At 48.2% G+C, this 25,807-nt stretch overlaps 6 protein-coding genes across 6 annotated transcripts; 2 read left to right on the top strand and 4 right to left on the bottom strand.

Annotated features, from left to right (window-relative positions):
* Positions 1 to 399: 399 nt before the first annotated feature.
* CNN00190 (conserved hypothetical protein) lies at positions 400 to 4,752 on the top strand. Its single transcript, XM_568731.2, has 6 exons — positions 400 to 1,434; positions 1,491 to 1,636; positions 1,716 to 3,042; positions 3,123 to 3,865; positions 3,934 to 4,283; positions 4,342 to 4,752. The coding sequence occupies exons 1-6, from the start codon at positions 420 to 422 to the stop codon at positions 4,601 to 4,603; spliced, it is 3,843 nt and encodes a 1,280-aa protein (XP_568731.1). The 5' UTR covers positions 400 to 419; the 3' UTR covers positions 4,604 to 4,752.
* Positions 4,753 to 6,307: 1,555 nt separating this feature from the next.
* Positions 6,308 to 8,501, bottom strand: CNN00180 (nucleus protein, putative). Its single transcript, XM_024658353.1, has 10 exons — positions 8,438 to 8,501; positions 8,321 to 8,393; positions 8,206 to 8,273; positions 7,731 to 8,145; positions 7,603 to 7,680; positions 7,414 to 7,548; positions 7,294 to 7,362; positions 7,113 to 7,242; positions 6,856 to 7,063; positions 6,308 to 6,804 (listed from the first exon to the last, which is right to left on the bottom strand). The coding sequence occupies exons 1-10, from the start codon at positions 8,467 to 8,469 to the stop codon at positions 6,570 to 6,572; spliced, it is 1,443 nt and encodes a 480-aa protein (XP_024514035.1). The 5' UTR covers positions 8,470 to 8,501; the 3' UTR covers positions 6,308 to 6,569.
* Positions 8,502 to 8,686: 185 nt separating this feature from the next.
* CNN00175 (hypothetical protein) lies at positions 8,687 to 10,378 on the top strand. Its single transcript, XM_024658867.1, has 3 exons — positions 8,687 to 8,784; positions 8,838 to 9,090; positions 9,167 to 10,378. The coding sequence occupies exons 1-2, from the start codon at positions 8,754 to 8,756 to the stop codon at positions 9,029 to 9,031; spliced, it is 225 nt and encodes a 74-aa protein (XP_024514683.1). The 5' UTR covers positions 8,687 to 8,753; the 3' UTR covers positions 9,032 to 9,090; positions 9,167 to 10,378.
* Positions 10,379 to 10,722: 344 nt separating this feature from the next.
* On the bottom strand, positions 10,723 to 14,519 carry CNN00170 (nuclear localization sequence binding protein, putative). Its single transcript, XM_568525.1, has 6 exons — positions 14,374 to 14,519; positions 14,218 to 14,310; positions 13,779 to 14,160; positions 11,945 to 13,723; positions 11,313 to 11,796; positions 10,723 to 11,208 (listed from the first exon to the last, which is right to left on the bottom strand). Exons 1-6 carry the CDS (start codon positions 14,476 to 14,478, stop codon positions 11,091 to 11,093), a joined length of 2,961 nt encoding a protein of 986 aa, XP_568525.1. The 5' UTR covers positions 14,479 to 14,519; the 3' UTR covers positions 10,723 to 11,090.
* A 470-nt stretch (positions 14,520 to 14,989) lies between these two features.
* Positions 14,990 to 20,841, bottom strand: CNN00160 (protein-histidine kinase, putative). Its single transcript, XM_024658352.1, has 11 exons — positions 20,758 to 20,841; positions 20,336 to 20,677; positions 18,319 to 20,287; positions 18,163 to 18,270; positions 17,984 to 18,103; positions 17,822 to 17,924; positions 17,192 to 17,768; positions 17,023 to 17,141; positions 15,771 to 16,970; positions 15,662 to 15,723; positions 14,990 to 15,612 (listed from the first exon to the last, which is right to left on the bottom strand). Exons 2-11 carry the CDS (start codon positions 20,488 to 20,490, stop codon positions 15,145 to 15,147), a joined length of 4,881 nt encoding a protein of 1,626 aa, XP_024514034.1. The 5' UTR covers positions 20,491 to 20,677; positions 20,758 to 20,841; the 3' UTR covers positions 14,990 to 15,144.
* A 3,109-nt stretch (positions 20,842 to 23,950) lies between these two features.
* On the bottom strand, positions 23,951 to 25,541 carry CNN00155 (hypothetical protein). The gene is made up of 8 exons (XM_024658866.1): positions 25,412 to 25,541; positions 25,244 to 25,337; positions 25,072 to 25,185; positions 24,884 to 25,004; positions 24,699 to 24,831; positions 24,520 to 24,629; positions 24,353 to 24,432; positions 23,951 to 24,293 (listed from the first exon to the last, which is right to left on the bottom strand). The coding sequence occupies exons 3-8, from the start codon at positions 25,101 to 25,103 to the stop codon at positions 24,098 to 24,100; spliced, it is 672 nt and encodes a 223-aa protein (XP_024514682.1). The 5' UTR covers positions 25,104 to 25,185; positions 25,244 to 25,337; positions 25,412 to 25,541; the 3' UTR covers positions 23,951 to 24,097.
* Between the last annotated feature and the right edge of the window lie 266 nt (positions 25,542 to 25,807).

Here is a 25,807-nt window from a genome sequence, read left to right as displayed (position 1 = left end):
GTGGTTGTAGTAGGGGCACTTTAATGCCCATTGTAACAATTGCTGTATAGATTTGATATATTGTGAGGTGTCTAAGTTTTCCAGAAAAAGAGACACCTTCGCTATTTGCATTTATCGATCATCATTCCTTCTTACGTAGAACATAAAACACCGGCACGCGCGAGCTAAATAACACTTCTTCTCCCACGGTTCTTGACTTATGGTTCCTGTCGTGCCTGATCGTACCTTTACCAGAAATAGGCACGACATCCCGCAACAACGGACCCAATGATGATGGGTGTTGGGGCTGCGCCTAGCCTCGGTGTCCGCCGCCGTGTTTCCATATTCGGCATCTTTCCGGGCCGTAGTCAAGCCATCATGTGCGTACATCTCCATCTCTCTCATTTCCCTTTTCTCTCTCATTTTATCCCTCCAACCGAATGGCGTTCCAACTGCCCCAGCCAGTCATCCCCGGGAGGAGAGTATCCATCATCCTCCAAGGACCATCTCCCGACAATCCGCCGCCCACGCTCAGCCTTCCCCCCCTTACAATAGACAGACGTCATCACCCCGCGCTCTATATCATACCCAAAACTCCCTCCAGCAGCGGCGTTGCACTTGGCTCGAGAAACCCGTTTCTGAATGCTAGTAACAATTCGTCCGCCAATAAGAAGGAGGATGACCACCCGAGACATGCTTCAGGTGTCAATGCTCTCGCATTGGACACTACGACTGTCCTTAAAGGGGAGTCAAATCCCGGCGGGATCTTGTACACCGCCGGCCGAGATGGGATGGTCGCGTCATGGGACTTGGATATCCCTCATACTCGCCGAACATCTCGTCGTTACAGTGCGATCGATGGACGGAACAAGTTGAGAAAAATTCAATGGGAGTTTATCGGTGACGGCGCCGACTTTTTCCGGGCCGACGAGGAAGACCGAGAAGGTGGTAGCGAGGTGGAAGGTGAAGGAGACGGAGACGAAAGCTGGGTGGATATGAAGGAAACTATGGAAGAGATTCCATTTGAAGATCGGTACGAAGTCGACAAGGCGGAACTTTCAAAACGGTCTCCCAAAACGACATTCCGCCAATCCTCCCAAACTCACACAGACTGGGTAAACTCTCTTCTTTTGTGTAATTACAATAGGACAGTCATCACTGCTTCTTCAGATCGTACCATCCGAGCCTGGACACCCCATTCTTCACTTTCTGCTTCTTCGCCCTCTGGTGCCGCGGACCCTTCCCGTCCGTCTCCTGCGCTTGTGGGAACCCACACCGATTTCGTGAAATCGCTCGCATTTGCAGAGGGGCCAGGGTACTTATGGAGTGGGTCGTTAGATCAAAAGATTTGTCTCTGGGATATCCAGCAAGGGTCAGGGGATTGTCAGCCGATTTTGGATGTGGATCTGCAAGCTGAGGGGGTTTATGGAGGAGGGGTTTATACACTTGCTATCGGTATGTCCATTTTCTTCCAAAATCACGCTAGGAAGAAATTTAACAGAGGAGGTTAGATAAAACCGGAAGCACACTTGCGGCGGGTACGACTGAGCGAATTGTCAGATTGTACGATGCACGCGCCGGTCCTCGGAGTACGGGTCATCTTGTGGGCCACGAAGATCGCGTGAGAAGTATGCTCTTCAGCGATGATGGTAAATATGTGAGTCCCCTTCTCCTTTTTCCTCTTTCTCTCCACTTGAAAAGCATTCGAGGCTAAACCAACCCTAAAACCTATATAGATGTTATCCGCTTCTTCGGACAGTACTATCAAACTCTGGTCCCTCGCCGCACACCGCTGCGTCCATACATTCACCCATCATGATTCCCCCGTCTGGGCCCTCCACTCTAATCACCCCAACTTCGAGCGATTCTACTCTGGTTCACGAGACGGCCGTCTCTGCGTTGTCGACGTCGAAGGATGTCGGAATCTTTCCGGAGGCGAAGCTGTACTCCTCGCGGGCTCGGAGCCGGAGACGCAGTATGGTGAGAGGGGAATAAGATCGATTGTTGCGATGGACGATGAGTATGTGTGGACGTCAAGTGGGATGGAGGATGTGGTGAGATGGAAGGATGTGGGCAGGAGGGTTGGCAGGTTGGATAAGGTTTTTGATGGGGCGAGTTATAGGTCGCCTGTTCAGGCTGGGGGAGCTGGGATGGAGAGGGAGCCGGGACGCGTGGCGTTTGCGTCATCTCCTCGGGATCCACTTTTGGGCGGAGAAGCCTCTGTGTCGGCTTTATCAGCCAATGTTCGTGATCGTCTAGCGGTTGGTCATAGGAGCACATTGTCAAACTCTTCCCTCGTATCCTCTTCAGCTTCTACCGTTGCTGGTGACGATGACCGTGGGGATGAGGGCCAAGAGCAAGGTGAAGGTGGAGGCGATACAGGTTTGACGAGGAATGGGATACCATACGAATCGTTGATCAACCTCTCGGTCGACCGGGGACTGTATGGCTACGAGTACGAAGAATCCACCATCTCCATCTCTGGTGACTACACCTCTTCCGCTCCTCCCCCGGCCCAACCTCTCCGACCAAGCGCGCTCTACGCCCAACGCGACCTCGCCTGCCTCGCTCGCCCTATCCAACCTCACCCACCCCTCGACGACCCAGGAATCATCCGCGGTCGAACCGGTCTTATCCGTTCTGAACCGCTGAACGATAGGATCCACGTCCTCACGGCGGATGCTGACGGGCAGGTGGCGCTTTGGAATATCGTTAAAGGCATTTGTGTCGGCGTCTTCGACCCAAAAGAATTATGTGAAGCCCTCCATATCTCGCCCACACCGTCAGCAGAGGCATCACGGGCATTCCCAAGGACGGGACCACCCCTGGAGCCAGAGGTGGAAGCGGTAAGGATAGAGTTGAGGAGACATTCGCAAGATGTTCTGAACATGATTAGAGAGCATGTACAAGGGATGACTTCGGTATCGCAGTGGTTTAGTTCGGATACGAAGACGGGGAGTCTGGCGGTACATATTGAGGAGAGGACGGCATTTGTTGGGGATGTGTATCTAAATGATATTGGGTTGAAAGTGGAGGGTGGAGAAGGTGGGGAAGATCAGAAAAGTGAGTCTGTCTTTTGTTGTTGAGCACTGACTCAGACTGAGATGGTCGTAAGAGCTAACCAAACGTAAACGTGGAAATAGTCAACCTCGGTCAATGGACGCTTGCAAACTTGTTCCGGGGGTTTATCGCAGCCGAGGAACACGAAGTTATTTCTCATCTTCCCAACTCACCTTCCACACTCTCCTCCTCCCTTCCTTCCACATATGGTGCTCCCAACTCTAATGACAACGCCAATCATCTCCGCTCCCCGACGATTACCACATCCATTGACCGACCTCCAATTTCACCGGGTCATCGAAAACGTGCTCTCACTGGTTCATTCTCCGGTACGAGACCTCCTGCAGCGTCGTTGGTCATTCCTGGTCTTGTGAGCCCCGCTGCGAGGCCAGCCGTGGAGCTGGATATGCCCACCGATGTATTTGGCAGCAGTGGCAGTATTGAAGGCAAGGAATCTTTGTTGAGGTCGATCTCCGGGAGAGCGGTCGGTACACCAGGAGGTTTCAGCATCGGATCAATGACTTCTCCAGGATTGTTGGGAGAAGGTATACCGATCGCTAGTAGTGCTACGAATGGAAATGGGGGAAGGGATTACTTCTCGCCAAGAAAGAAGACTGAGCAGACTGTTGTAGGTGCGCTGGCTTCTTCTGGTCCTGGGAGTGGAGACCGGGAAGGATCGAGTTCGGCGACGAAGGGCCAGGGTACTCCGTCTACACCTGGGGGAAGTTTTATGGGTAGGATCAAGATCAAGAACTTTGGGAAAAAGAAGGCGGCAGAAGTTAGTATGCCCGCTGTGCAGGAGCGAGCAGCGACGCCTGAAGATACCGTGAGTCTATTCCTCCGCTTACTCTTTCGCGTCCCTAGCGCATGGGTTCATAAGGAGACTTGATGTAGGGACCCAAGAGATCTGAGCGAGACATTCAACAACTCGAGATGCTTGACAACATCCGTGCACATCATTTCCACCCTCCTCCCCCTTGGGAAGCCCCTTATGTCGCTTATCCACCGTCTACCACTCTCCTCATCTCAGAGGTATGGCAAGACACTGGAGCATGGGTCGTTACCTATCGTTCGGAAGTTGGGTCAACAGAGAGGGATATGGAGCCTCTCGAGACTAATTCACCTGGGTGGCTGTTGTGGTATCTCTTTACAAACACCATCCCACCCAAACCTCAACATCTTGTGAATATCAGATTCAAGCTAGAGCCTTTCCCGGGTAGTGAACTGCCTGAGTTGCCAAGAGGGTAAGTTCGGGAGCGCAATTAGTGGGGATCACAAGCTGATGATCTACCTTTTTGACAGGGAATCCCAAGTCAATGCACCAAAGACACTCCGATGTAATAAAGTTTACCACTATGTGGCGGAACGCCTGAATGCGATAAATGAGGCACAGAACCATCGATCCAAGAAAAAGAAATTGACAGCAGAGGATATAGATCTTGTGATCATGACAGACCCCGAAATCGGGTCGCTTGATTATAGGATGACTGTTGGAACAGTCAAAGCTTATTATGCCCCAAGAGGAGATTATGGGTTCTGGTACTCTCTGAGGCAGAAAAAATAGGGTCATCTGAAGGCGTCGTTTGGCCTTGGTTGATCTTTTTGACGACATCTGATCATATGTCGTATCTCACTTTGTTATTTCATTCTTAAGTTATTGTATTGGCGTAGAATTATGATGATCTAGTTGTCATGGGTGTAAAGAATGCAAGGAAGTTTGTATCGAATAACATCGTTACCATTGCCATACCCCTTTTCTCGCCAAAGGCTATCGGATGGGAAACCGGAGGCCTAGTCTCCGAAGAACAACGGGAAATCTATGAAAGGAAGTTTGGCAGCACATTGACAGTTTCCTGTGATGATCATAAATTTCCTGACGGATGGGACAGCCAATGATAAGCGATTTATGAGACTTTCATTTAATTTATTTAACAAGGCACATTCTTCTATACTCAATTGTGCCGTAACGAAAGGCATTAACACGGAGATCTTGCCAGTTTCGTTGTTCTTTTGTGTGTTGCCTGCTTTTCCTTTCTTCCTTCTTTCAACAAGGGAATGGAAGTGCTGCGGCAGCATCTGAGGCGGATATGGTTAGCGTAAGAAGACCCCAATAATAGGTGGCAAACAATAGCTTCATTTACGTACTCGTAGCTCTATACGTAGTCCTTCATTTCTTCTACTACCTACCAACACTTATCTCTTCACCTCTCACTGCACATGTTAATATCCATCGTTCCTTCTGTTGCAGATCCCTTTCCAAAATCCCCCATGAAATATCATGACGCTCACCACAGCTCAAATTATCATCATATGTAAGTTCTTCGCCCTTTTCTCGTCTCTTTCTCTTTCCGCTTTGCCCGTTCTCTCTTCTCCCAAGTCTAAAGACCGCAACTTTGAACTGACAACATTCCTCCCACCCTCCTCCACCTAATCAAATCAATAAAAAGGTGTCGTCTGTCTCTTCGTGCTTATCTTTATCTCAGTCCTCATATTCGCCATCTATTCTTCCTGGGAAGCCCGCAAAGAAGACCAAGAAGCTCATACTGCGGTGTTGGGGCAGTGGAACTAAATTAGGGGGATGGTTGTGCCTAGAATACCGAACGCCAGTCCTTCTCAGGCTCGGAATGGGGGCGGACGGACCGGGAGCGATCGAAATAGGGATGTGAGAGATGATGATATGAAGTCTGAATCAATGAGTTCGAAAAGTGCTAGTACCGTGACGCCGATCTATGGAAGGACGTTGAATGGGTTAGCTTCAAGTTCGGGGTTAGGCTCGTACGAGCACCGACACCCAGCTTTGGGCAAAATTACTCTTCTTCCTTTATCTGCTCTTGATGGAAAAAGAAGAGTGACAACGACCCACTATTCATAGCAAAGACAAGCGAACCGAAAAGGACGCTCGGCAGCGGAATCAGCTCGATCAGGGGTATCGGGTGTATCAGGTGTATCCGGACAGTCGGAGAAGCCGGGAAAATTGGAGAAGAATGAAGAAGCTGAGGTGGGCGAACAAAGATTAAAGGTCGAGATGGCGGTGGGAGCGCTGACGAGGGATAATCTGGGTAAGATGCAAATTCGAGAAAAGAGGGAGAGAAATAACAAGTGAGAGAGGAGGGGAGGAGAGGGAGACACCGAAAGCGAGAAAGAGGGAAGAGAGAAGAAGTGAGGGCCCAGGTCGAGAACGCGAGAGAGAACGGAGAAAAAAGAGGGAAAGATAAGAGAGCAGAGGATCGTAAGCATGTATGTCTCTGCATGCACAGTTAGAATACAAGTCGCTAGATACCGCTCGCCACCACTTGGAAGTAAAAAGTGTAGTGAATAGCATAACATTTTTAGACGCTCCCCTCGTACCATACCGTATGATTTATACAAACAATCCGTACATCATCTTCGCATTCTCTGGAGGACAAAACAACTTGCCATCCTGTCCGGATTGAATGTCCTTGATTATCCCATCCCAGAACCCATCAAGAAAAAACGTGAGAATGAGCAAGAAAACAAACGTTACCTTGTACATCTTGGGGCGCACCAGATTAATCCACTTGACCCTTCAGATCCACAACCCGATACTTTTCCATTCCCTTCTGACAAGCTGAGTGCGCCTTCCTGCAGTCCCATATAAGATCATGCAAAGGCGTTCTGAATCCGTGTGAGGCATGGAGGTTGGTGTAGACTGCGGCGTTGTGTTCGGTCAGGAATTGGTGTGTCTCGTCTTCAGAGTCAAATGCAAGGGTGTGAAAGATATAATCTAACGGAAGGGTCATGTAACTATTGCAACAAACGTTAGTCGTTAAACGAACCATGGTGAACAACACTCACGCTTTAGACATGACGGCCAAAGCAGACATGCGTTCTCGCTCCACGAAATGGTCCATGATGTATCCACTCATATTGGGTGCGGTGATAAATAAACGGAAGAATCGATGATAGTTAGAGGTAGATAGGGCGGCATGAACATCGAGCGAGTGCTTTACAGCGGGATGCTGTTTTTCGGCTTCTGTTAGTTGTGCAAGAAGAGTAGCCATATCTAATACATGTCAGCAGATCCCGAGAAAACAGCTTACCCCAAAACTCACCACTGCGATTACGCGTATGTAACAAGTACATGATACGGTAGGACAGGAATTCTTCGGGATGACCATGCAGACCTAACTCGTACAGCTGCCGTAACATAGACTGACATTGATTATATTCACCCAGGTCCTTCTATTCTGGACGTTAGTAAGTATCCTAACATAGCTACGGTATATGACGCACCGCTTCTAATGCTATTCGAGCGTGGATTTCGTAGACTTTGACGGTAAAGTCGTTCTTAATTCGTTGAACCTAGCAGACAGGTTAGACCACGAATAAGATGGATTAGAAATCAATATTCACTGTCAGATCCTGTCTCATACTTTTGAACTGATCCAGAGCATAAGCATAGTTGTGCTCATTCTTCCATCTGGATTTCAGTAGTTCTAAAGTCTGCTCAAGAACGGGAAGAGGCCGTATGTCAGCAGGTGAAGGTTCCTATAATTTGAAGTCAGTTCTCCCCACTCGGTAATGCGTCGAAAATGGACACACAGAGGTTAGTCGCAAGTAGGATTTTTCAAGTTTTGTCGAAGTCCCTCGGATGGTATAGGCATCCCAATCAATGACATTCTAGCCAACAATTAGCTGATAATTCGCACTATATGAACAGAGTGACTTACAGGATCAACTTCTTGAACGACAGCACCTCCATAACCCAAATTACCCTTGCCCATAATTTTTCGTTTGCCTACCTGCCCGGGAACCATCCCGAGTCCACCACTACCTATTGCATCATCCACGAACCACGTCCCAATACCGCCCGAGGCTGCGGCATGATTTGACGACGGTGTAGCTGCTGGTTTTTGAAATCGTGCTGCGCGGCGAGCCTTGGCTTCTTCTTCTTCGGCAGAACCAGAAAATAGGTACGGTGAGGGAAAACTTGAAGTGGAAGTACCGTTGTTCTTCTTTTTTTTTTTCTTCAAAGTGGTATCTTTGGTTAATGTTGAAGCGGACGACGATGCCGATAATGCAGGGGATGACACTGCATAAGTCGGTTGAGGAGTATAGGTCGTCCGTTGTGCTTGCGACTTGAGACTGTACGAAGTTATGTCAGGGTTAGAGAGGTGTATATGCGTATTGAAGTTGAGTGCTCACGCTTGAAGCTCGACCTTGGACCAATCTGTCGTGTTGATTGTTCCTTGAGCATGCGCCTCAAACAAGACCTAGACACAATCAGTTCCATCTCATTAACTTTGTTGCAGCCACTGACCTTCTTGAGCTCGTTATTGACCGCATCCTTGTTTGATGCTGTCGCTCTCGCAAGGCAGTTCTGAACCCACGCTCTGCACAATTTTGTCAGTAGCAATCCATTTTTTGTGAAACTCACTTCAGTTCTGGCGGCCATGATGATTGTGACATTGCTATAATGAGTTCTGGACAGCCGAACAAACATTTTAATCAAGTTAACAAACCTCGACATCGGACGCTCGACGACACCGACAGAGCGCCGTCTCTTTCCGGATAAATAAAGGTTAATTGGGCGGCTTAAAAAATTAAAAGGTGATGTCATCGTTTTGAGAACAACTGGCCGTCGGTTTCATCGTCATAGCCGACGATTTACTCCCGCCTGATTTACTCCAAGAAGGTCTGCTCTTTCCTTCCATTTTCCATCTGTGGTTCCAAAACACAGACATTACAGCATTATGGGCCAACCGCAAGATTGTCAAGCAGAAGGTAGACAAATCTGCAAACTTTCCAATGATTTTGTCACTCACCACCATACGCAGCTTGTGAAATCCAGTCCTGCATCCAACGCAACAACTATGACGAATCCAAATGTCAATCTCAAGTATTTGCGCTCTACAAATGCTGCCTCAATATGTACCAGACGGCAGAGAAGGAAGGCACAAATCCTCCAGAAAGCAGCGCATGCCCTCTGAAGGAGATTGTGGAGAGAAGGATGAAGAGATTTGAGAAGTAACGACGCATCTTAATCTGGCCAGCAACTAGGAAAGAACATGACAATTAATAGAATTAATAGTGAGTTTGACTCGTGATAATCATTGTCACATGCCTTCAAATCTTGATAGACGATAGCTGATTATATCATGGTTAGTGTATAACTATCAACTAACATTATCATTGTATCAGGTCATTCTTCTTTTACCTAGCTTTTAATAGGGTATTATCGCAGATACAACAATTACTTCAAAAGCATATCAGCAACCATGGGCCGACTTATACATCAGCTGCATCAACCCTTGGTAAATATATAACCTCCATGCTCTTCTAACTGGATTGCTTCGGCGGTGGTCGGACTCCTTCGACGCGCTAGACTATTTTGTGTAGCGATCATGTGGTCTGTCGCTGGAAATCAGGACTAAACACAGATATGGCTATTGTGGAAAGTAGGAGGTGAATCAAAAGGATAAAGGGTGTGGATACTCCAAGTTCACAGTCTTACAATGTAACAATCAATCCGCAGACTTAGTTTATTTGAGCGTACTTGTTCAGAGCTGACGTTAATCATTTCCAGCTTGCTTTCCATCGTCCTACTGTCAGGTACAGATCAAGGATCCGAAGTTGTTCATTTTTTGACTTACACTGCGACAGAGATGGCATGGTTTGACCGCCCACACAGAATTAACAAAGATGTGGATGTTCGATACGATATGATAGGACTATCTTATCAATTTCGACGATATTACCTTGTCCTCAAATTAGAGCGAGAAAGCTGTTCTATTGTGGCGATGATCAACGGTTGAACGGGAACAGCGAACATTTTCGGAGATTTTTAACCTTCCGTAATTTATAATCGTCGAGTAAGTTGCAAGAGATGATTTGTGGCTGGGTTGGGCAGACTTGCCCAGCCGAATAACCACCCAAAGCGCCAGGAACAACAGCTTGAACAGCAGCAAGAATCCCTCGAATATCAGGATGAGGAGCGGAACAGGACGAAAGGGAGTTAGTTGGAAGAAAAAATATGTTGGCCTTTAATGGCAAACTAGAGACGAGGTAGAGTGAAGCGTGTAGTTCGGCATCTCAGAAGAAGCCATCTCGCAGAGGAACTGATCATCAAGTGTATACCCCTGCATGAAAAGGGAACGCCGCCCTTCAAACGTCGAATAAGGTGACTTTCACGAGCATTAGGCCGATCAATGGGAAACATGCATTCTACTGGAAGAGAGATGAGGGACTGGAATGGAGCGAAGCTTGCAGGGGCAAAAGCCGGCTCAAAGGCCGACCGCAGCGATGATTTCGATAATTTGAGGATGGATAGATCTGACCTGGTAGCATATATAGTAACTGAAGGACAACAATATTGATCACTTGAGGTCTACGAAAGACTGTGGACTCGGGTATACATATGATTTCCTATCGTGCGATTGGAATATCCTATGAACCATAAAAGCTTTTTTCTCTTTCATTCTTTTCGGAGGAATTCCTCGAGTAAAATATTGAATCGGCAGGAATGAATGGCCTGCAAAAGATATGAAGAAAAAAAAACATAAACATGTACAAAGCTTTGTCCCTCCTCAAAAAATCCAAACTGTTATCCACTAGGTAGTAGCACCATAATCTTTTGCCGCTCAGTTTCATTTCATCTCACATCACATCGATCAAGCTCATGATCCCCCTGCAGTTTCGCCGAGTTTGGAAATTCACGTATCATGCATGCATTTTCCTCTTCCTCTCCCTCCCTGCTCGACATTCTATATCCCTCCTCCCCTCACCAGGCTCTAACCAGCCCAAGATTATGACAAAAGTACCATCTGTCCATGCTTATTACCATCCACCCATGCTGATTGCTAAAAAGAGATATCTGGAAAGTTGATTTCTTTATTCTACACTCCACTGATTTTTTTTTGTCCTATTACCGTCTATCCGTGCTCCCCCATTCCCCATTCCCCCTTTCCCCCTTTTCCCTCTGTCTGACACCCATAATCTCTCCCCAACTCGATCCCAGCACACAACCCCGGATACAAGCGAGCATGCGCAGAGTCCGAAGCGAAGAAGATAAGGGATTCTGGGTTGCAGAATTATACCGCTCCAAGACTTTTCCTACTCTGTCTTCCTCTCTCTCTCATCCGCCTTGCAGCTCTTAACAAACCGTGTAAAGCGTACTTGATCTTTTCCGGCTGACCGTTGGCGATGCATCTGGGAGATAAGTTAGGCAGAAAACAAGTTAGCATTTTCTTCGTCTCTCTACCATGAGATATAATGGGATATGGAAGAGGAGGGGAGGGAGAAGAGAGACGTACTCATGAATATGCCCCAAAAATGCCTCTTTATCAGCCGGCAGCACCAAATGCCCACCCACACCAGCCAACGCCTCCCTCACCCACGCCTCCATCTCCCCCCCACTACCACCAAACGCTATCGCAAAATGCACGAGGACTTGGCCGATGGGTTCGGAAGCTTCATCCGGGAAATCGGCAATGAGGCCCTTAAGGAGGAGGGAGAGTGTGGGGCGGGCGTACTGAGCGAACATCGGGCGGACTGCTGTTGGGTTTTTCGGCGTCGATGGGCGAGAGGAGGAAGTGGACGTGGCGGACGGGGAAGGGGAAGGGGATAGATGGGAAGAAAGAAGGGCGAGGACGTCGAGCGAAGTGAGAATGATGCTTGTCGCTGGACAAGTAAGAGCTTGAAGGGTATGCGAGAGTGCGAGGGGAAGCAAAGGGGAAGCTAGGATTGGCGGAAGGTGGATGAGGTATGAGAGGAAGAGGTGGACGTAATCGTCCAGCACTGTTTTTTCCCAGATTTTTCAGGAAGGTAGGGGTAGAGGAGGGGTGTTGGGAGAGAGAAAGGGTAGTTAGCTTTTGTTCTTCCAAGGGACTGAGGCTGGGGTTGAGGAGGGCGAGAGGGAAAGGGAAGAAAAAAAAAAAAGACCTACCGTCGGGTATCTCAACGGCAACTTTCCTTTCCAACAACCTCCCAAGAGAAGTTGTCACACCTTCAAACGCTCTCCCCAACAACTCTCCTACCATTCTCCCGGCTCCGTCTGTTTCTCCTCTCGAGGTGGAAGACAGGACCATATCGCCAAATTTGTCTACCACTTTACCCATTATCCATAAATAACTAGCGTACCCCGTTTCTTCAAAGCTTGTTTGCATCCGCTTGATCAGTTGGGACACCATTCCTCCTTCTTCCCCTCTTCTCCCTCCGCTTTCGCCTTCAGCTCCGGCCCCAGCCCCGACAAGCACCTCAGCCGGGAAAAAAATCAAACCTCTCCTCAATACAGACCCCACCTTCTCCGAGACATGATACACCCCTCCAAAATTCTCCAACAACACATCCAATATCGCATATACCCTTTCAGCGGTTGAGTAGCATGAAGGAGGGAATGGGGAGAGGGTACGGACGATAGACAGGTATGCATCTATTTGTTCAAGGGTGTCTGAGACTTTTTCGAGGTCACCCTCCGACACTGATACCGAGGAGGTGGGAGCAGAGGGGGAGAGCGAGAGGAGAGTTTGGATACGGGTGATGAGGGGGGAACAGAATTGCAAAAGCGCAGAAGCTGCTTCAGCAGGGAGCATACCGTCGATAATGTACGCGATGGCTTCGCAGACTTCCACCACATCCTCTTGCCCCAGCCTCTCGCCTATACTCTCCATAAACGTGTGGAGCTGGGGCAAAAAGGGGACAAGATGAGTCGTGCAGTCTTGGCAGATAAACTTCATCGCATGGGCTGCCGCGGCGGAAACTTGTTCGTCCGCCATTTCAAACCCTGCCGACACGTAGGATAAGGTGAATGTGAGATGTTCGGGGTGTCGGTTGAGCCATGGTGAGTAGCGAGAGATGACAAGGATGGACGCATACCTGATTTTAGGATGTTGCGGGAGGGTTGGAAGGAGGGCCATGATGTGTGGGAGGACTTCATCGTCGTTAGGATCCACTTCGGCACCCATGGATCGCATGGAGAAGAGGGGTGCTTCGATCGCTTGCCATGAGGGGGATGGTTGAGAGAGCGCGGAGAGGATGAGGTCGTATGATTTTTTGAGGCATACTGTGGCGCCGAGGACGTGGCAGCAGTCTTTGAGGGTATCGCCCATCCGGTGTCGGAATGTACGGAATTCATCGCGTTCTTGCGCGGTTTGTTGTTCGTCGTCGGGCGGGAAGTGGAGGTGAGAAATGATGATGGATTGGAGGTCGGAGAAGATGGAGAGAATGGGTGAGTAAGCAGGATTTTGGGAGAAGTTTTCTTGACGTTCGAGAGATTCGGAGAGGGCGTACCAGAAGTAAAATGTGATGGGTACAATATCGAGGTCAGGGTAGGCGGCGCATTCGGCGATAGCTTGGACGAGGGGTAACAAGTCCCCTGGGTGCTGGACGATTAGGCTTTGATAACACTCTCCCGCCTCACAGAGTATCCTACAGTATCCCCTCACCCTATCCGGGTCATCCTTATACCTCTCCACTTCTCCCCGTAAAGCAATCACCCTCGGAATAATTTCTTGGACGACAGTCATATTGTCGTTTAATTCCTGAGTTTCATGGATGAGATCACACAGGACGTCAACAGCAGCGTCGAATAGCTGATCAGAAGCGAGGGCGGAGAGAGCGGCCGAGAAGAGGGGGGTTGCGGCGACTTGGGAAGCGGTCACTTCGCCGGCTTGAAGCCAGCTTCGGAGAGCTTCGAATACGGATATTTGGATAGACGTTGTCACGCCTGTTAAGCGTCAGCGAAGGTGATATTTAGAAACAATAAATAATGAAAACGTTACCCTCGGCTTGGATATACATTGTCAAGACCTCCAAGACCCTCCCCGCCGAGCCACTAACCAACCGATTCAGAATCGCCCTCGCCTCATCTTGCGCGAGCGGTATCCTCGGATTCGTCGCTTCCTCCGGCAATGTCTTCAAAAACAACAGTAACACTGTCACCGTCCCTGGGTCCGTCCCAAACCTCTCAATCATGTTGGGTACGACATTTTCCCATTCGGGCATTTGGAGAGCAAGGTCGGAGATGGCGAGACATAGTTGAAGAAGGACAGCTTTGGAGCCGGTCGGGGCAGAAGAGGAGGAGAGGGGTAGGAGGATGTTAAGCAGGGAGTCGCGGAGGGGTGGTAGGGATTCGCGTGGGAGTTGGGAGAGGTCGTATGTGATCTTGCAAAAAGATGACTGTCAGCGTTAAGTCTTAGGAATAAGGATAAAGGAACATACTTTGGCACGCAATGTCTGAGCAGAGAATAACCTCCCTTCTAATGGCGAATCAGGGGCGTTGAGTAGAACATGTGCAGTCTGCCATGCTTCAGTCTATGTATAATTTATAAGCACTTGTTGTCACTGCGCTCTCTTTGACTTTAGGCCCGAACGCACACTATGTTGAAATTCTTGGAGCCATTCATTTGCTCTCCTCTTCGCTGCGGTATCCGGATCGTGATAAAGGGTCTGGAGCGCCTGTAAGACTGGGTTGTCTGCCATTTGGGAGATGGTCTATGATTAGTTGAGCAGCGGGGATTGTTGTAATGTTCATTCGTTGTTTACATTCCAGCTGCAAAGTCAATGCACCCTGCTCAGCACCAAAGGGCTTCAGAGCGGAATTAAATGTCGAACGCGGGATCAAATGGGCGGATATAAGGAACAACCCCCCTGTGGCACGGAGTCCACGCATGCACCAGACGGCGGAATCGCTTCTTTTCGTTATCAGATCGTTTGTCGGGCAGACGTGCACATTTTCTGTATGCTTGCAATTTGTTTGGGACTATGCTAATGGTTCTTGTGTCTGCATTTACAGAATATGGATATGCACCGTTGGTACCACCAATCGTTTGCGAACTTGCTAAATGTTCAGTAAACGCTCGCTCCTCATCCGTCTTCTACGATTCGGATTGTCTAACAATCGATTCTTCTTTCCTGAGGACCGCAGCCGAAACTGTGTTAACACAGTTGCTATAACAATAATTGCTCTTTAAATACAATGGATTATGGCATCTCGAATGCAATCTATGAAATATAACAAATCCATGGATGACAAATGCGACAAAGGCAGAAATAACACATCGTAACAAGACGACGTGATGACAGAAAGATCCTCAAAATTCGTACTATACCTCGGATGTAACCAAATTCAGTCTATGTTCTTGTATCTTACGTGCCCTCATTGATTTCCTCCTTCATTTTCTCTACCATCGATCTCAACACGCTCATACTCAACGGCTTGGTCATCCAATGATCAATACCACACTCGTATAACCCCTTCCTCTTTTGGTGTTCAGCACTCATGGCCGTTACTGCGATAATCCTTGCTCTCTTCTTCAATTTGATACTGTGGCTGCTTCCAGCAGATGAACAGGCACTTGATGGCACTGGTGCATGGGCGTTGAGGTCAAGTGATCGTAATGCGTTCTCGATCAATTCGGCGGCGATAGGGCTTGAAGGATCGGGAACATCGTTTTCGGCGATCTGACGGACTGTTTCAAGCCGACGCATTTCCGCGGCGGCGGCGAAACCATCTTTGCGTGGCATCGTTATGTCGAGAAGAACCAAGTCGGGTTGAAAAGTTGAAAACTGATCCACAGCGTCGACTCCATCAACGGCTTCAGCGAAGCTGCAAGACTGGTTTCGAGTCAGTAATCTCGTTCCGACAGTGTGCAAAGAGACCCACCGCTCGTCGAAGCATGGTCGTCATTATCTTTCGATTGATCACATTATCCTCCACGACAAGCACTACATTTTATTAACTTCTATCGACGTAAATTATTCCTCAAGCTCACCTTTAAGTAAAGTAAGGCCTTTTGCCGACGGCATACTGGCTTTGTCCGACTTCCTCTCATTTTTACCATTCACTTCCGTTGTTAAACGGTCGCTAGTCTCGCTTCCACCGTATACTGCACTCTCACTAATTTCACTAACTCCACTTGTTCCATTAGCCGAGACCGACATCCCCGAAAGTTCTTCCGTTCCGCTACGCATATCGCTACCGCTCATTGAAATGGAGGACACAGACGGCTGATCCTCATTCTGCGTCTCGCTCCCACTTCCCACATCACTCGAGCTACCTCCCTCCAATGTCGCAGGCGGAGCCGTAGATGTTGAAATTGTAGGGTATGCTGATGTTATCGGATGTGGTTTAAATTCAGCACCTTCATTAAAGGGAGCACTGGCTGATGGCGGCCTTTGAACATGTTCAATGGATGGTCTCGCGCCCATCGCGGCTTTTTCCTTTGCCTCATCACCCCCAACGACATCTGATACGTATCTCTCAGGTTTTTCGGGCATTCTAGGAGTAGGATCCATGATACGTCTTACAACACTAGGTCGTAGTGGTCTTGCGAGGCGGATGATAGGAATCCGGTCCAGATACTCCTGATCTTGAGGTGTGAGAAGAGTTGCTGCCGGACTGGAAGGCGATCTTTGAGGATTGGTATGGGCGTGCAAAGGGCTTGGAATGTAAATGGAACCGTATCTGGTCCGGTCCCTTTCCAAAACAATCACTTGCACACATGGCCTCGCTGATCGACACAATCTCGCCAACACAGCATCGGTTACTCCTCCCTCCGGCGTCACGATTAAGCTGGCGTAATTGATCTCGGTAACCACTCGGCACTTGTGAAGTTTCAACTGCCGTGTGAGAGACTTGCCGACTCGGCGTAATGCAGAGTTCTTGGCCGTGGCAAATCCTATGAGATAGATACCATCCGTTCGAATGGCATTTGACTCTTCTATCGCGTCAGACGCGCCATCATTACGACCAAGATCATCTTGATCGGAGTTGTTATCATCGTTAAGAAGTTGAACTGGAACTTCAATATGGACCAATGTGCCCTTGCCAGGTGACGAGGCAATGGCGATCTTGCCTCCAATGAGTTCGAGGATGCGCTGAGTGAGCGTGAGGCCAAGACCAGAACCAGAAACAAAAGGATCCTCCTTGGAGAAAGGTTGAAGGATCTCTCTATCAAGGAAATTGGCAGACACTGCAGGGCGCAAGTTAGGGTATTCCAAATCTCCATTTCTCAAAAGACTCACTTCCACGTCCATTGTCTTTGATATCGATTGATACTGTGGACACTTTGAGAGAATTATCATAGCCAGCAGGCAAGATGACTTCGCGAGATACATCTTGAACTGTGATATGCACATGGCCCCTGCTCGAAAGTCAGCAGAACGCTAGCATGATCCTAAGAAGAATACTTACTTGTCTGTAAACTTGATCGCGTTGTGAATAACCTTCCCAGTAGCTCTAGCCAATGGCCCGATATCTTTGGTCGTTAACCATCCACCCCTCTGCCTCGGCAACACTTCCAGTATAACCTCCACATCCTCCAAACCCTTTCCTCCCACGGCACGCCTCGTCTTTGACTCCAACTCCATAGCATCGTCGACCACCTTTTCCAAAGCAGCGGACAAACTGACTGCTCGTGAAGTATCTCTTGATGTGACGATATCTGGCGTGTGGTCATTCTCAGTGCCTTGAGACTCGGACATCTTGCCCACATCCAATGTGTCGATAACGTTCTCCAAAATACCCGCTAATGATAAACTGTTGCTGTCTATCAGATCTAATTGAGCTAGCACCTCTTGTCGATCATCCGCCGATAGCTGCGAAGGCGTTTCGTCAGGTGCATAAGAAGACTGCAAAACAGGTTGTAGAGAGGTTCGAAGGATATTGGCGGCAGCATTGATTTGGTGAAGGGGTGTTCTGAGTTCATGACTGGCGGCTGAAGCGAAGTTCAACTGCGCTCGCTCCGCTTGGAGTAACCGTTCCTTCAACACTGATATGACAAATGTGTTAGTATCGGCTACCTTAGAGACTCAAATCACTCACCAGACGCCAGTAAACTACCAGCAATCGTTTCAACGAACTGCATTGCACCAGCAGGATATGTGTAGAGAGGATCTTTCCAGCACGCGACAACTGCAAATGAGACCTTGATAGCAAATTTAGCACCAAATACCAGACTACATAGAGCGGGCCCGTAAAACTGACCTGACCGTCGAAGCCAAATACAGGCAATGCCAAACTCGTCTCAGTGCCTTGAGGCATGAGGTGGGTTATACTAGCAGCGATACCCTCGCTGTCATCCCGTGTGTACCACACTTTCCTTGTCTATCCGCAGACATCAGCAAATGTATGACAGTGTGAATGACGGGCATCTGTACACTCACGGTGACGTTGTTCGCGATGAAGTCGGCCACAATCTTTCTTGCCGCCGGTGAAGTAGTAAAGTTAAAAGCATAGTTGTCATGGGCACAACTGTAGCCCAGCACTGCTAACTGCTAGTCTCAATTAGTACCTGCAATTAAGAAGAGCAAGAGACCCACTGTATCGCCTGACTGCTGTTCTGTAATTTTATTATACCACTTTGACCTTGCTCGCGGTCGAGAAGGAATAAAAAGGACTTGAGGGGTACGAACAGGTGCTAAAGGATCGTTCATGGGATAGGTTGGGCGAGCCTGTTTCTTCTTCGAGTCCCAAGGATTATCCTCCTCTTCAACAGTTGAAGTCATTGAAGTGGTTTGGTCCATGCTTGAAGATGCCCCAGGTCTGACAGTAGTCGCTCCGCTCCCCGTCATCGTCCCCATCACTGATCCTGCTCGAGTTGATCCAGCGCCCGCTGAGGAGTTTTGGTAAGCCGGGTAGAAAAGATGGAACTGCGACAGATCGACGACAGCGACAGCGTACGCGTCCAGAGCAAACCGGATCTCTCGACATGCCTCGTCGTAGATGTCGACCGTCTCATCACTCTGGTGCTCGTCTGCTCCTTCAATCCGTTTTTGACTGCCTGAGCTTCTTGTCGAACCACTCGCGGATGAACCATCGTTACCAGCCCTGACACCTTCCATAGGCGTCGAGCCGGAACCAGTTGTGATACCTGCTGATCTTCCCGCACGCTCTAACGGCCGATGCTTAAGCGAACGTCGTAAGAAGTCGACGGAGATCTGATGAAGTTTGGCGCTTTCGATCGCAGCTTGTTGAGAGTAAAGTAATTCCAACTCGCTCACTACACACCTCGCAAGATCCGCCAACAGTTCACGCTGATCCTCTCCAAAATCGTCTCTCGGCTTGTCGTCCACTACACACAAAGTCCCGATAATGGCCTCTTTCGACCCTTGTCCTACCCTCAAAGGCGAGCCAGCGTAGAACTGCACTGGTCCTCTTCCTTCATCAACAAGTGGATTCTTCCTAAACCGCCAATCTTTGCTCGCGTCGTTAATTACAATACACTGATCCCCGGCTTGGGACATTGTCATTGCGTGATAACATACGGACATGTCCACGTCGCATGTCCGTGCGCCAAAGCCGATTTCGGAAAGGAACAGCTGTTTGCTTTTGCCGATGACGCTGATAACTGCCGCGTTAGTCTTGAAAAACGAAACGGCAAGACGGGCGAGTCTGTCAATGGTTTCAACCTGAAATGTTTCGGCATTTTCAAGACCAAGTCGTCGAATGACTCGCAGGCGCCGTCGGGATGCTTCTTCTGTTTGCCGCGGTGGAGGAAGATACCCGTTCTTCTGAAAATATTCTCTCACCCTGACTCTTTCTGCCGCGAAGTTGTGACCAAGGTCGGCGAGTGAAATTGATGTAGAAGAATTGGTAGCAGAGTCTAATAATGCTGGATCTAACGCATCTCGAGCAGCACGGAGAAAGGGATCATCAAGGGACTGCTCACGTCGACTGACCCAAGACCCTCGCGACCTCGGCCGACGTGCACGTCTTTTACTCGGCTTCTTTGGCTCTTCTTCAGATGATTCCCTGTAATCTCCCTTCATTGGTCGAACTTTCGCCTTCTTTTCCTGTTTCGATGACGCTTTCTTCCCGTGTTTCGTTTCCATTTTGTACTCATCACCAAGCTTCTCCATGTTCTCCCGAGTCATACCTTGCGGATGTTTGAACTTCTTTGTCCTTTCCTCCGCGGGTTTGCTTGTAGAATGAGATTGCCTGGGCTCGTCGGTCATGGGAACGTTGGGGATATTAGGGTCTTGGTTCGAAGGACCAGAAGAAGATGTATTGAGATGAACAGCACGGGGCTCCTGACTGCTCTCATCCAAGGTATCTCTGTCATCAAGGCTCATACTGTCATTTTTTTCCAATACTTGAGCTTTAGACGTTTCTGATGAGGCAATGGGAAGGGATGTTAAAGGCATTTGACCGGACAGAGTGGGAGAAGCAGGGAGAATGGATGCTTGGGATATGACATCCTGGCCAACAATGGATCCATCCAAGGTAGATGTCGATTGTGCTGACTTGGTAGGAGGAAAGGACTGCTGAGTAAGGCCGCCTATGGTATAGCTAAAAGAGTTCAGCAACCGATGTACTGAATTCATATTACTAACTCACTCCGTTATGAACCTATCCCATTCTTCCTGTGTCGTAGGTGGACCGCTCACAACATACTTGACATTGTCAGCCGTCGATGAGGTCTTCTTATTCCAAACCGAAACAGTCGAAGAGCCATTCTTTGAAGGAGGCTTGCTCCCATTGTGATCGGACATACTCCCAATGGCGTATTTGAGAAGGATTATTGGTTTTCAAAAGGGTCGAATTTTGAGAAGCCCAGGGCGTGCGTGTTATCATCGACAAATGGTGCTCTTCGGTGTATGGCACACCATATGAGTGAGAAAGGGGGAAAGGCCGTAGAGTGTAGGAGCGTTTTCGAGTTTATAGTGAAAATAAAGAAAACTAAAGTGGAAACAGAAGGAAGAAAAGAGGAATCAGATTCAGCGGCGAACAAGTCGGACTTTTCGTCTTATTTTCCTTACTTTCTTCTGGTCACGTACTTTCTGGCCAGGTACAGCACCTGTCGTGGTCTTCGCGCTCGTGGACGATAGACAAAGAGTTGAAAAGATAATGCATAAACAAAAGTTTTACGGTGTTGTAACTGATATAAGATGCAGGAGAGACGAGGCAAGATGGATGGACTGACTAAAGCTGGCGGCAGCATGGAAGATTCGGTTTGTGGGAATCGTGTCTGGGGCACGGTGACTCCCTTGTTGGCTACTATTATTAAGTCACCCGTTGCCAAAAAAGCCTAAAAATAAGCTACTATGAAAACAGGCCCCTGACGGCGATCACCGCTTCCCCCCAAAGTATCACCACCCATGATGGTGAGCCATTTATGGTTCGTTATTATTCTATTAACAATCCCAGTTGCCAGTGAAAGTTTTATAATTACGTTGCAAAATAAATAATGCCCATTAGCCATCTCACATGACCTCGTATCCGATGTCTTCTTCTCAGATGTTATGAGCTACAAGGAGCGCATTTTATTTATGTAGCTGGTATCTGATACAAAGTACCCCATAATACAGCATCTGCTTCGCTGCTTTTTTCACCTCTTTGATCGTGCACGCTGCACCAGCCCGAGCCTTCCGCCGATTTCCACTTCCATCTCTTCATCCGTCATCACGTCATAAACGTAATCATCATGCAGGAGCTTTCCTTGTCCCTGAAATGTCTCTGCAGATTTCACCTGGCAGATTTTGGGAGATTGTTTGGCATGCCATACTGCACAAAATTGCCATGTATCATCCCACATTATTATTCACCCGAAATTTTTCAGCCGACCACGGCACCCCCCGAAATTAGCCCACAACCTAACGATGCCGAAAACAGCAAGATAGGCGCCAAGAAATTTGAATAGTTGTGAGGAGATAGTACCGATTGCCATTGATAAAAGCTAGACACAAGAATGAATCGTCTAGCCCCTCATATGCGGTGAGCCAGCTTAACGATCCTTCTGCATCTATGTGGAGAACAGCAATGCTGACCTCCCATAGTGCTCCCATCAACCAAAGGCTTGTGTAATTTCCTCACTCCATAAAAATCACCTGGACCAAAAAACTCACACTTTCACTTTTTGCACGTATTTCTATTATCCTATTATTCCCCATCAGGTCATCCATGACTGCTGGCCAATTGGTTCAAAGTTGAAATATGCTGCTACAGTGAAATGCTTTAGTGGGTGGATGCAAATGTATCATGATGCGGTCGAGAGATTGAAAACATAGAGCTGTTCTTTGTCTGCAAAATACACCCCAGTCACTCCCGATCGATGCTTCAGAAACCGAGCAATATTTTGATACCTCAAGTTACGTATTCCATACATACTTCATTCAAGGTGTTTTCTATCTAAAAAATCATTACAACATGACGGCATATATATCCAACGGCTACTAATCGACTCTCACCACTAGCACAGGGTTCTGAGATGGGAGAGGCAAGATGTACCAATTGCGAAGTCGGAAGAATGACAGTGTCTCCAGTCCTATGTGCAATATCAACCCCAAGATGAGGCACCTGACCATTTCTTGGACAATGTCAGGTAGGTTGTAACCATTGGCACCTTCCTTGTCAACGAGTGTGGAGCTTGATATAACACTGTATCTGTCAAATCATCAGAGAAATCCAAGCTGAATCGGGGAAAGACTACTTACTTGGCCAAATTTGATGTCACTGGCACCCTTATTTCAGTCACTTCACTGATCCAGCATGCTTTGAGCAATCGAGGTAGTAGCACTGGGGGAAGAATCGCAGAGACTAAGACCTTTGGGATATTGAAAGCTGCGAGTATTTTCACAGCAGACATGGAAGCTCTCCAAGAAGATGCTGTCAAAACCTGATGGACTTCTTCGTAGACAAGTCTCCCCTGTCAGGAGAAGCATGTCAGAATAAATTTTCCATCACCAACAAGTACGACTTACAATTAGGTGAGCATTGGCTGTTAACCAAGCTTGGAATTCTCTTCTAGGAATATCTTCCACTGACAAAAAGAAAAGAATATCCTCTGAAGTAGAAGATCGTTTCCAGACCCCCAGTAGTGAGATGGGATGAGGTATTCCTTAGCTTTGGCAAAGAACTCCTTGATTGCGACAAGTGGACAAATGACAAGCATCTTTTCCTTTTTTGGCAGTGAGGCTTGCAGTGCCGCCCAGAACATCCATGTCATAATCTTTCCTGCTGAGGTAGGGCCAACAAGCACCAAGTTCCCCTGGTCCAACTCGGCAACAGCCCTTGCACCTCTCTGTTGAAATTCGGACTTCCAGGTGATGCTTCCTTTGACTTCTTTGGATGATAAGAACTGTAGAAGACTCAATAGGATGTTGCCATCGACTGTTGAGTATGATTCAAACATGTTCCGAGAGGTCAGACTATCACTAGAGGGTGGTGATGAGTGGTGGAGGAGGTCATGGTACCGGGGAAGCGGGAGGAACGGGGGTGGAATAGAATGTCTCGGGTTGGTAAGGGGGGTCTACATGGGAAGAAAGGGGGCGAGGGAAAGAAAAATTAGCGCAAGGGAAAAGGGGGAGAATGAGAGGACATACAGGCAATGACCAAATCCCCTTCCTCACACTGCAAAGCTGCCGCCGAATCCTTCTGTCCCCCCTTATCCAAGTCCGTCATCAGCATTCCCTGGCAAAGCCCCTTCTATTCCACCAACCACCTCCAGTTGATGTCCACTCCAGTGCGCGGGTAAATAGCCTGATGGGTGACGAGCGCCTTGGGGTCTTAATCGGGGTTGAGAGGGCGGCGGTGGAGGAGGAGCATGGCCCAGACAGAGGGGTAGGCGGACATGTCGAGGAGCGAGCCGCCGCCGAGAGCTGGGTTGGCTATACGGACGGAGCCGGCTGAAATGGTGTCAAGTCAGCAATGATTATGGGTTGTTGGACAGGGACAAGGGAACGCACTGTCCAAGTTCCAGTCCATGGAGAAATCGGCAGAAACAACCGCATCTGGACATGTCGAATCCATCAGTTCTGTTCTCACCATCTCTGGAAGCTGAGTAAAAGCGCAATGTGGGCGTTAAGCAGTGCCTTTAGGGCGGCATTGTTGATATCAGTATAACCTTCAAGTGGTTTCCGAGGTTTGAGATGCTTCATAGATGGACCCACTTCCTGTTGGTCACGGGCGTCGTTCATTATGAGTACGTGATTGAGAGGAATGGTTAGGCAAAGAAGAATGAACAGATAGATCTGCATGGGAATCATATAATACATGTGATACGGCTGGCGAGGGTGGATGAGAACCCCCCGGATGATTCTCCAGGGGAGGGATGTGCTTGAGGAGTAAAACGACGCTCAAGTTGTACCTCAATCTGCTCACCTATAGATTCAGGTGATGTTGCTCTGAAGGTAGGTCGGCGACGAGTAAGAAGCCTGAAAGGCCGAACCGCGGTCTTTTTTCCATGTTTCGGTTGTGGTCGACCTTTCGTAGATACTTTACTTCGCGATGAAGATGGCATGGCGGCCAGAGAAAGAGTATCTGAATCGAAGGAAGCGGTGTGGTGGAGAGTAGAGTCCTTGAAATTGAACAGTATTAGCTACCCTCGATAAAAAGATGATTAATAAATAGGCTCACAAAACGAGCTGGCACCAGCCCCAACTGAACACTAGCCAAGTGGAAAGCCTAGTCGGCAAGTCCCCGCATAGAATGATGTTCTGAGAGATGCACGAAGTTTGTCAATAGGCGAGTCAAGCCATGCCGTAGACAGTGAGGGAACGGGGAAAGAGTGAAAAATAGCTCACTTTATGTTCGAAATGCTTTTCCTCGATGAGGTACTGGTACCCTGCAAGTGTATCAAGGAGAGAACAAGGAAATGCTGTACTGTCGGAAAGAGATTTGCGATAGCTGACGCCTATCAATTGATCAGCTATCCGCAAACCATTGTTTCGTCTGAATTCCAAATGGCGTCGGAGAGACTTACTGAACACGCGAGCTTTGGATATCTTTGCCAAAGGCCAGGGAGTATGGATACGTAGTGGATGACGACCCATGTAGCCACCTCCAACTATAAAGTAAATCATCCTTTCGCCCGGTGCTGCATCTCGAGTAAGGTCCTGTCGACTTATTCAGCTAATATTGGCATAGTAAAGCAGTGCGGTGACGTACCTGTTTGCCGTCTACTCCTCTCGCTTCTATCCAAAATCCGGTATGCACAACCGAAGACCTCGACCCAGGCTTCGAAGCTTCATAGGTATCCGTTTCGATTCGCTGTGAAAATAGAAGGTAACTGGGAATGGATGGGGATATGATATCAACATGGATAGAGAAAGTTGGTATACGCTGCTTGTACTCACTTCGATCTGCATATTGCATATAAATCCGCCATGCCATCCTAGGGTTATAAACTTCCCAACTGCAACTATGCATTCTCCTGGGTAGTTGGTAATGGTACATAGACAGATGACCAGCTAGACCAATATACATCATTAGCAGATGTGGTACAACATTCAGGTCCTCAAAATTCACATCCTGATCTCTACATTTACACCCAGCAGCTCTTCATTCATGCTTTTGAGGGTCCTGGGTACAGATACGGTTAATTCGATGTGGCTTTATGACGCTGGAACGGTACAAAATGGAGTATTTACGTTGTCAGTGAATGAACAGCAAATCGACGCCGAATCGAAAACTCACCTCTTCGTTGGCTTCTAGAAATAGCATCTTCATTCTCATAGCACGTTGTCGTTGCTGGTCGGTAGTTCAAAGTCGAGATACGCTGTGAAAGTGCAGTATATTGAGTGGACGGAAGAGAGCGGTGGATGATGATGCAGTGAAGAGACTGAGAACACGAAGCGTCTGGGGGCAGAATGATGGGAACGGCTTGGAGCTACTTTGGAATTCAACACGTGGCGTGCGCCTGCTATTCGGGATCTTTTGTCTTTTTTTTCCGTAACGTCTTTCCTCCGAGTTCATCAACTGCACACTCGTGGAAAAAGGTAAAAACGTCGATAATAGAGAACTTGACTTACAGCATGAACCGCCAATATTCATGCACAAACAATGCATGAAATGAGCTATTATGCAAGATGT

This window comes from Cryptococcus neoformans (assembly GCF_000091045.1).
Source record: "Cryptococcus neoformans var. neoformans JEC21 chromosome 14 sequence".
NCBI lineage: Eukaryota > Fungi > Basidiomycota > Tremellomycetes > Tremellales > Cryptococcaceae > Cryptococcus > Cryptococcus deneoformans.
This window is presented reverse-complemented; position numbering and strand designations above follow the sequence as displayed.

Coding starts and splice junctions, on each gene's coding strand:
- CNN00190 (XM_568731.2), top strand. CDS start 420: ATGGCGTTCCAACTGCCCCAGCCAGTCATCCCCGGGAGGAGAGTATCC. Junction 1,637..1,715: donor TCAGCGATGATGGTAAATAT/GTGAGTCCCCTT, acceptor AAACCTATATAG/ATGTTATCCGCTTCTTCGGA. Junction 3,043..3,122: donor AGGTGGGGAAGATCAGAAAA/GTGAGTCTGTCT, acceptor ACGTGGAAATAG/TCAACCTCGGTCAATGGACG.
- CNN00180 (XM_024658353.1), bottom strand. CDS start 8,469: ATGTCACAATCATCATGGCCGCCAGAACTGAA. Junction 8,394..8,437: donor TCATGGCCGCCAGAACTGAA/GTGAGTTTCACA, acceptor AAAATTGTGCAG/AGCGTGGGTTCAGAACTGCC. Junction 7,363..7,413: donor GTATGAGACAGGATCTGACA/GTGAATATTGAT, acceptor CCTGTCTGCTAG/GTTCAACGAATTAAGAACGA.
- CNN00175 (XM_024658867.1), top strand. CDS start 8,754: ATGGGCCAACCGCAAGATTGTCAAGCAGAAG. Junction 8,785..8,837: donor GCAAGATTGTCAAGCAGAAG/GTAGACAAATCT, acceptor CACCATACGCAG/CTTGTGAAATCCAGTCCTGC.
- CNN00170 (XM_568525.1), bottom strand. CDS start 14,478: ATGGCAGACAACCCAGTCTTACAGGCGCTCCAGACCCTTTATCACGAT. Junction 14,311..14,373: donor TCCAAGAATTTCAACATAGT/GTGCGTTCGGGC, acceptor AATTATACATAG/ACTGAAGCATGGCAGACTGC. Junction 11,797..11,944: donor TGCCGTTGAGATACCCGACG/GTAGGTCTTTTT, acceptor GGGAAAAAACAG/TGCTGGACGATTACGTCCAC.
- CNN00160 (XM_024658352.1), bottom strand. CDS start 20,490: ATGTCCGATCACAATGGGAGCAAGCCTCCTTCAAAGAATGGCTCTTCG. Junction 17,769..17,821: donor TGGTAGTTTACTGGCGTCTG/GTGAGTGATTTG, acceptor TTGTCATATCAG/TGTTGAAGGAACGGTTACTC. Junction 17,142..17,191: donor GCGATCAAGTTTACAGACAA/GTAAGTATTCTT, acceptor ACTTTCGAGCAG/GGGCCATGTGCATATCACAG.
- CNN00155 (XM_024658866.1), bottom strand. CDS start 25,103: ATGGCGGATTTATATGCAATATGCAGATCGAA. Junction 24,832..24,883: donor GAGGAGTAGACGGCAAACAG/GTACGTCACCGC, acceptor ATAAGTCGACAG/GACCTTACTCGAGATGCAGC. Junction 24,630..24,698: donor ATCCAAAGCTCGCGTGTTCA/GTAAGTCTCTCC, acceptor ATCAATTGATAG/GCGTCAGCTATCGCAAATCT.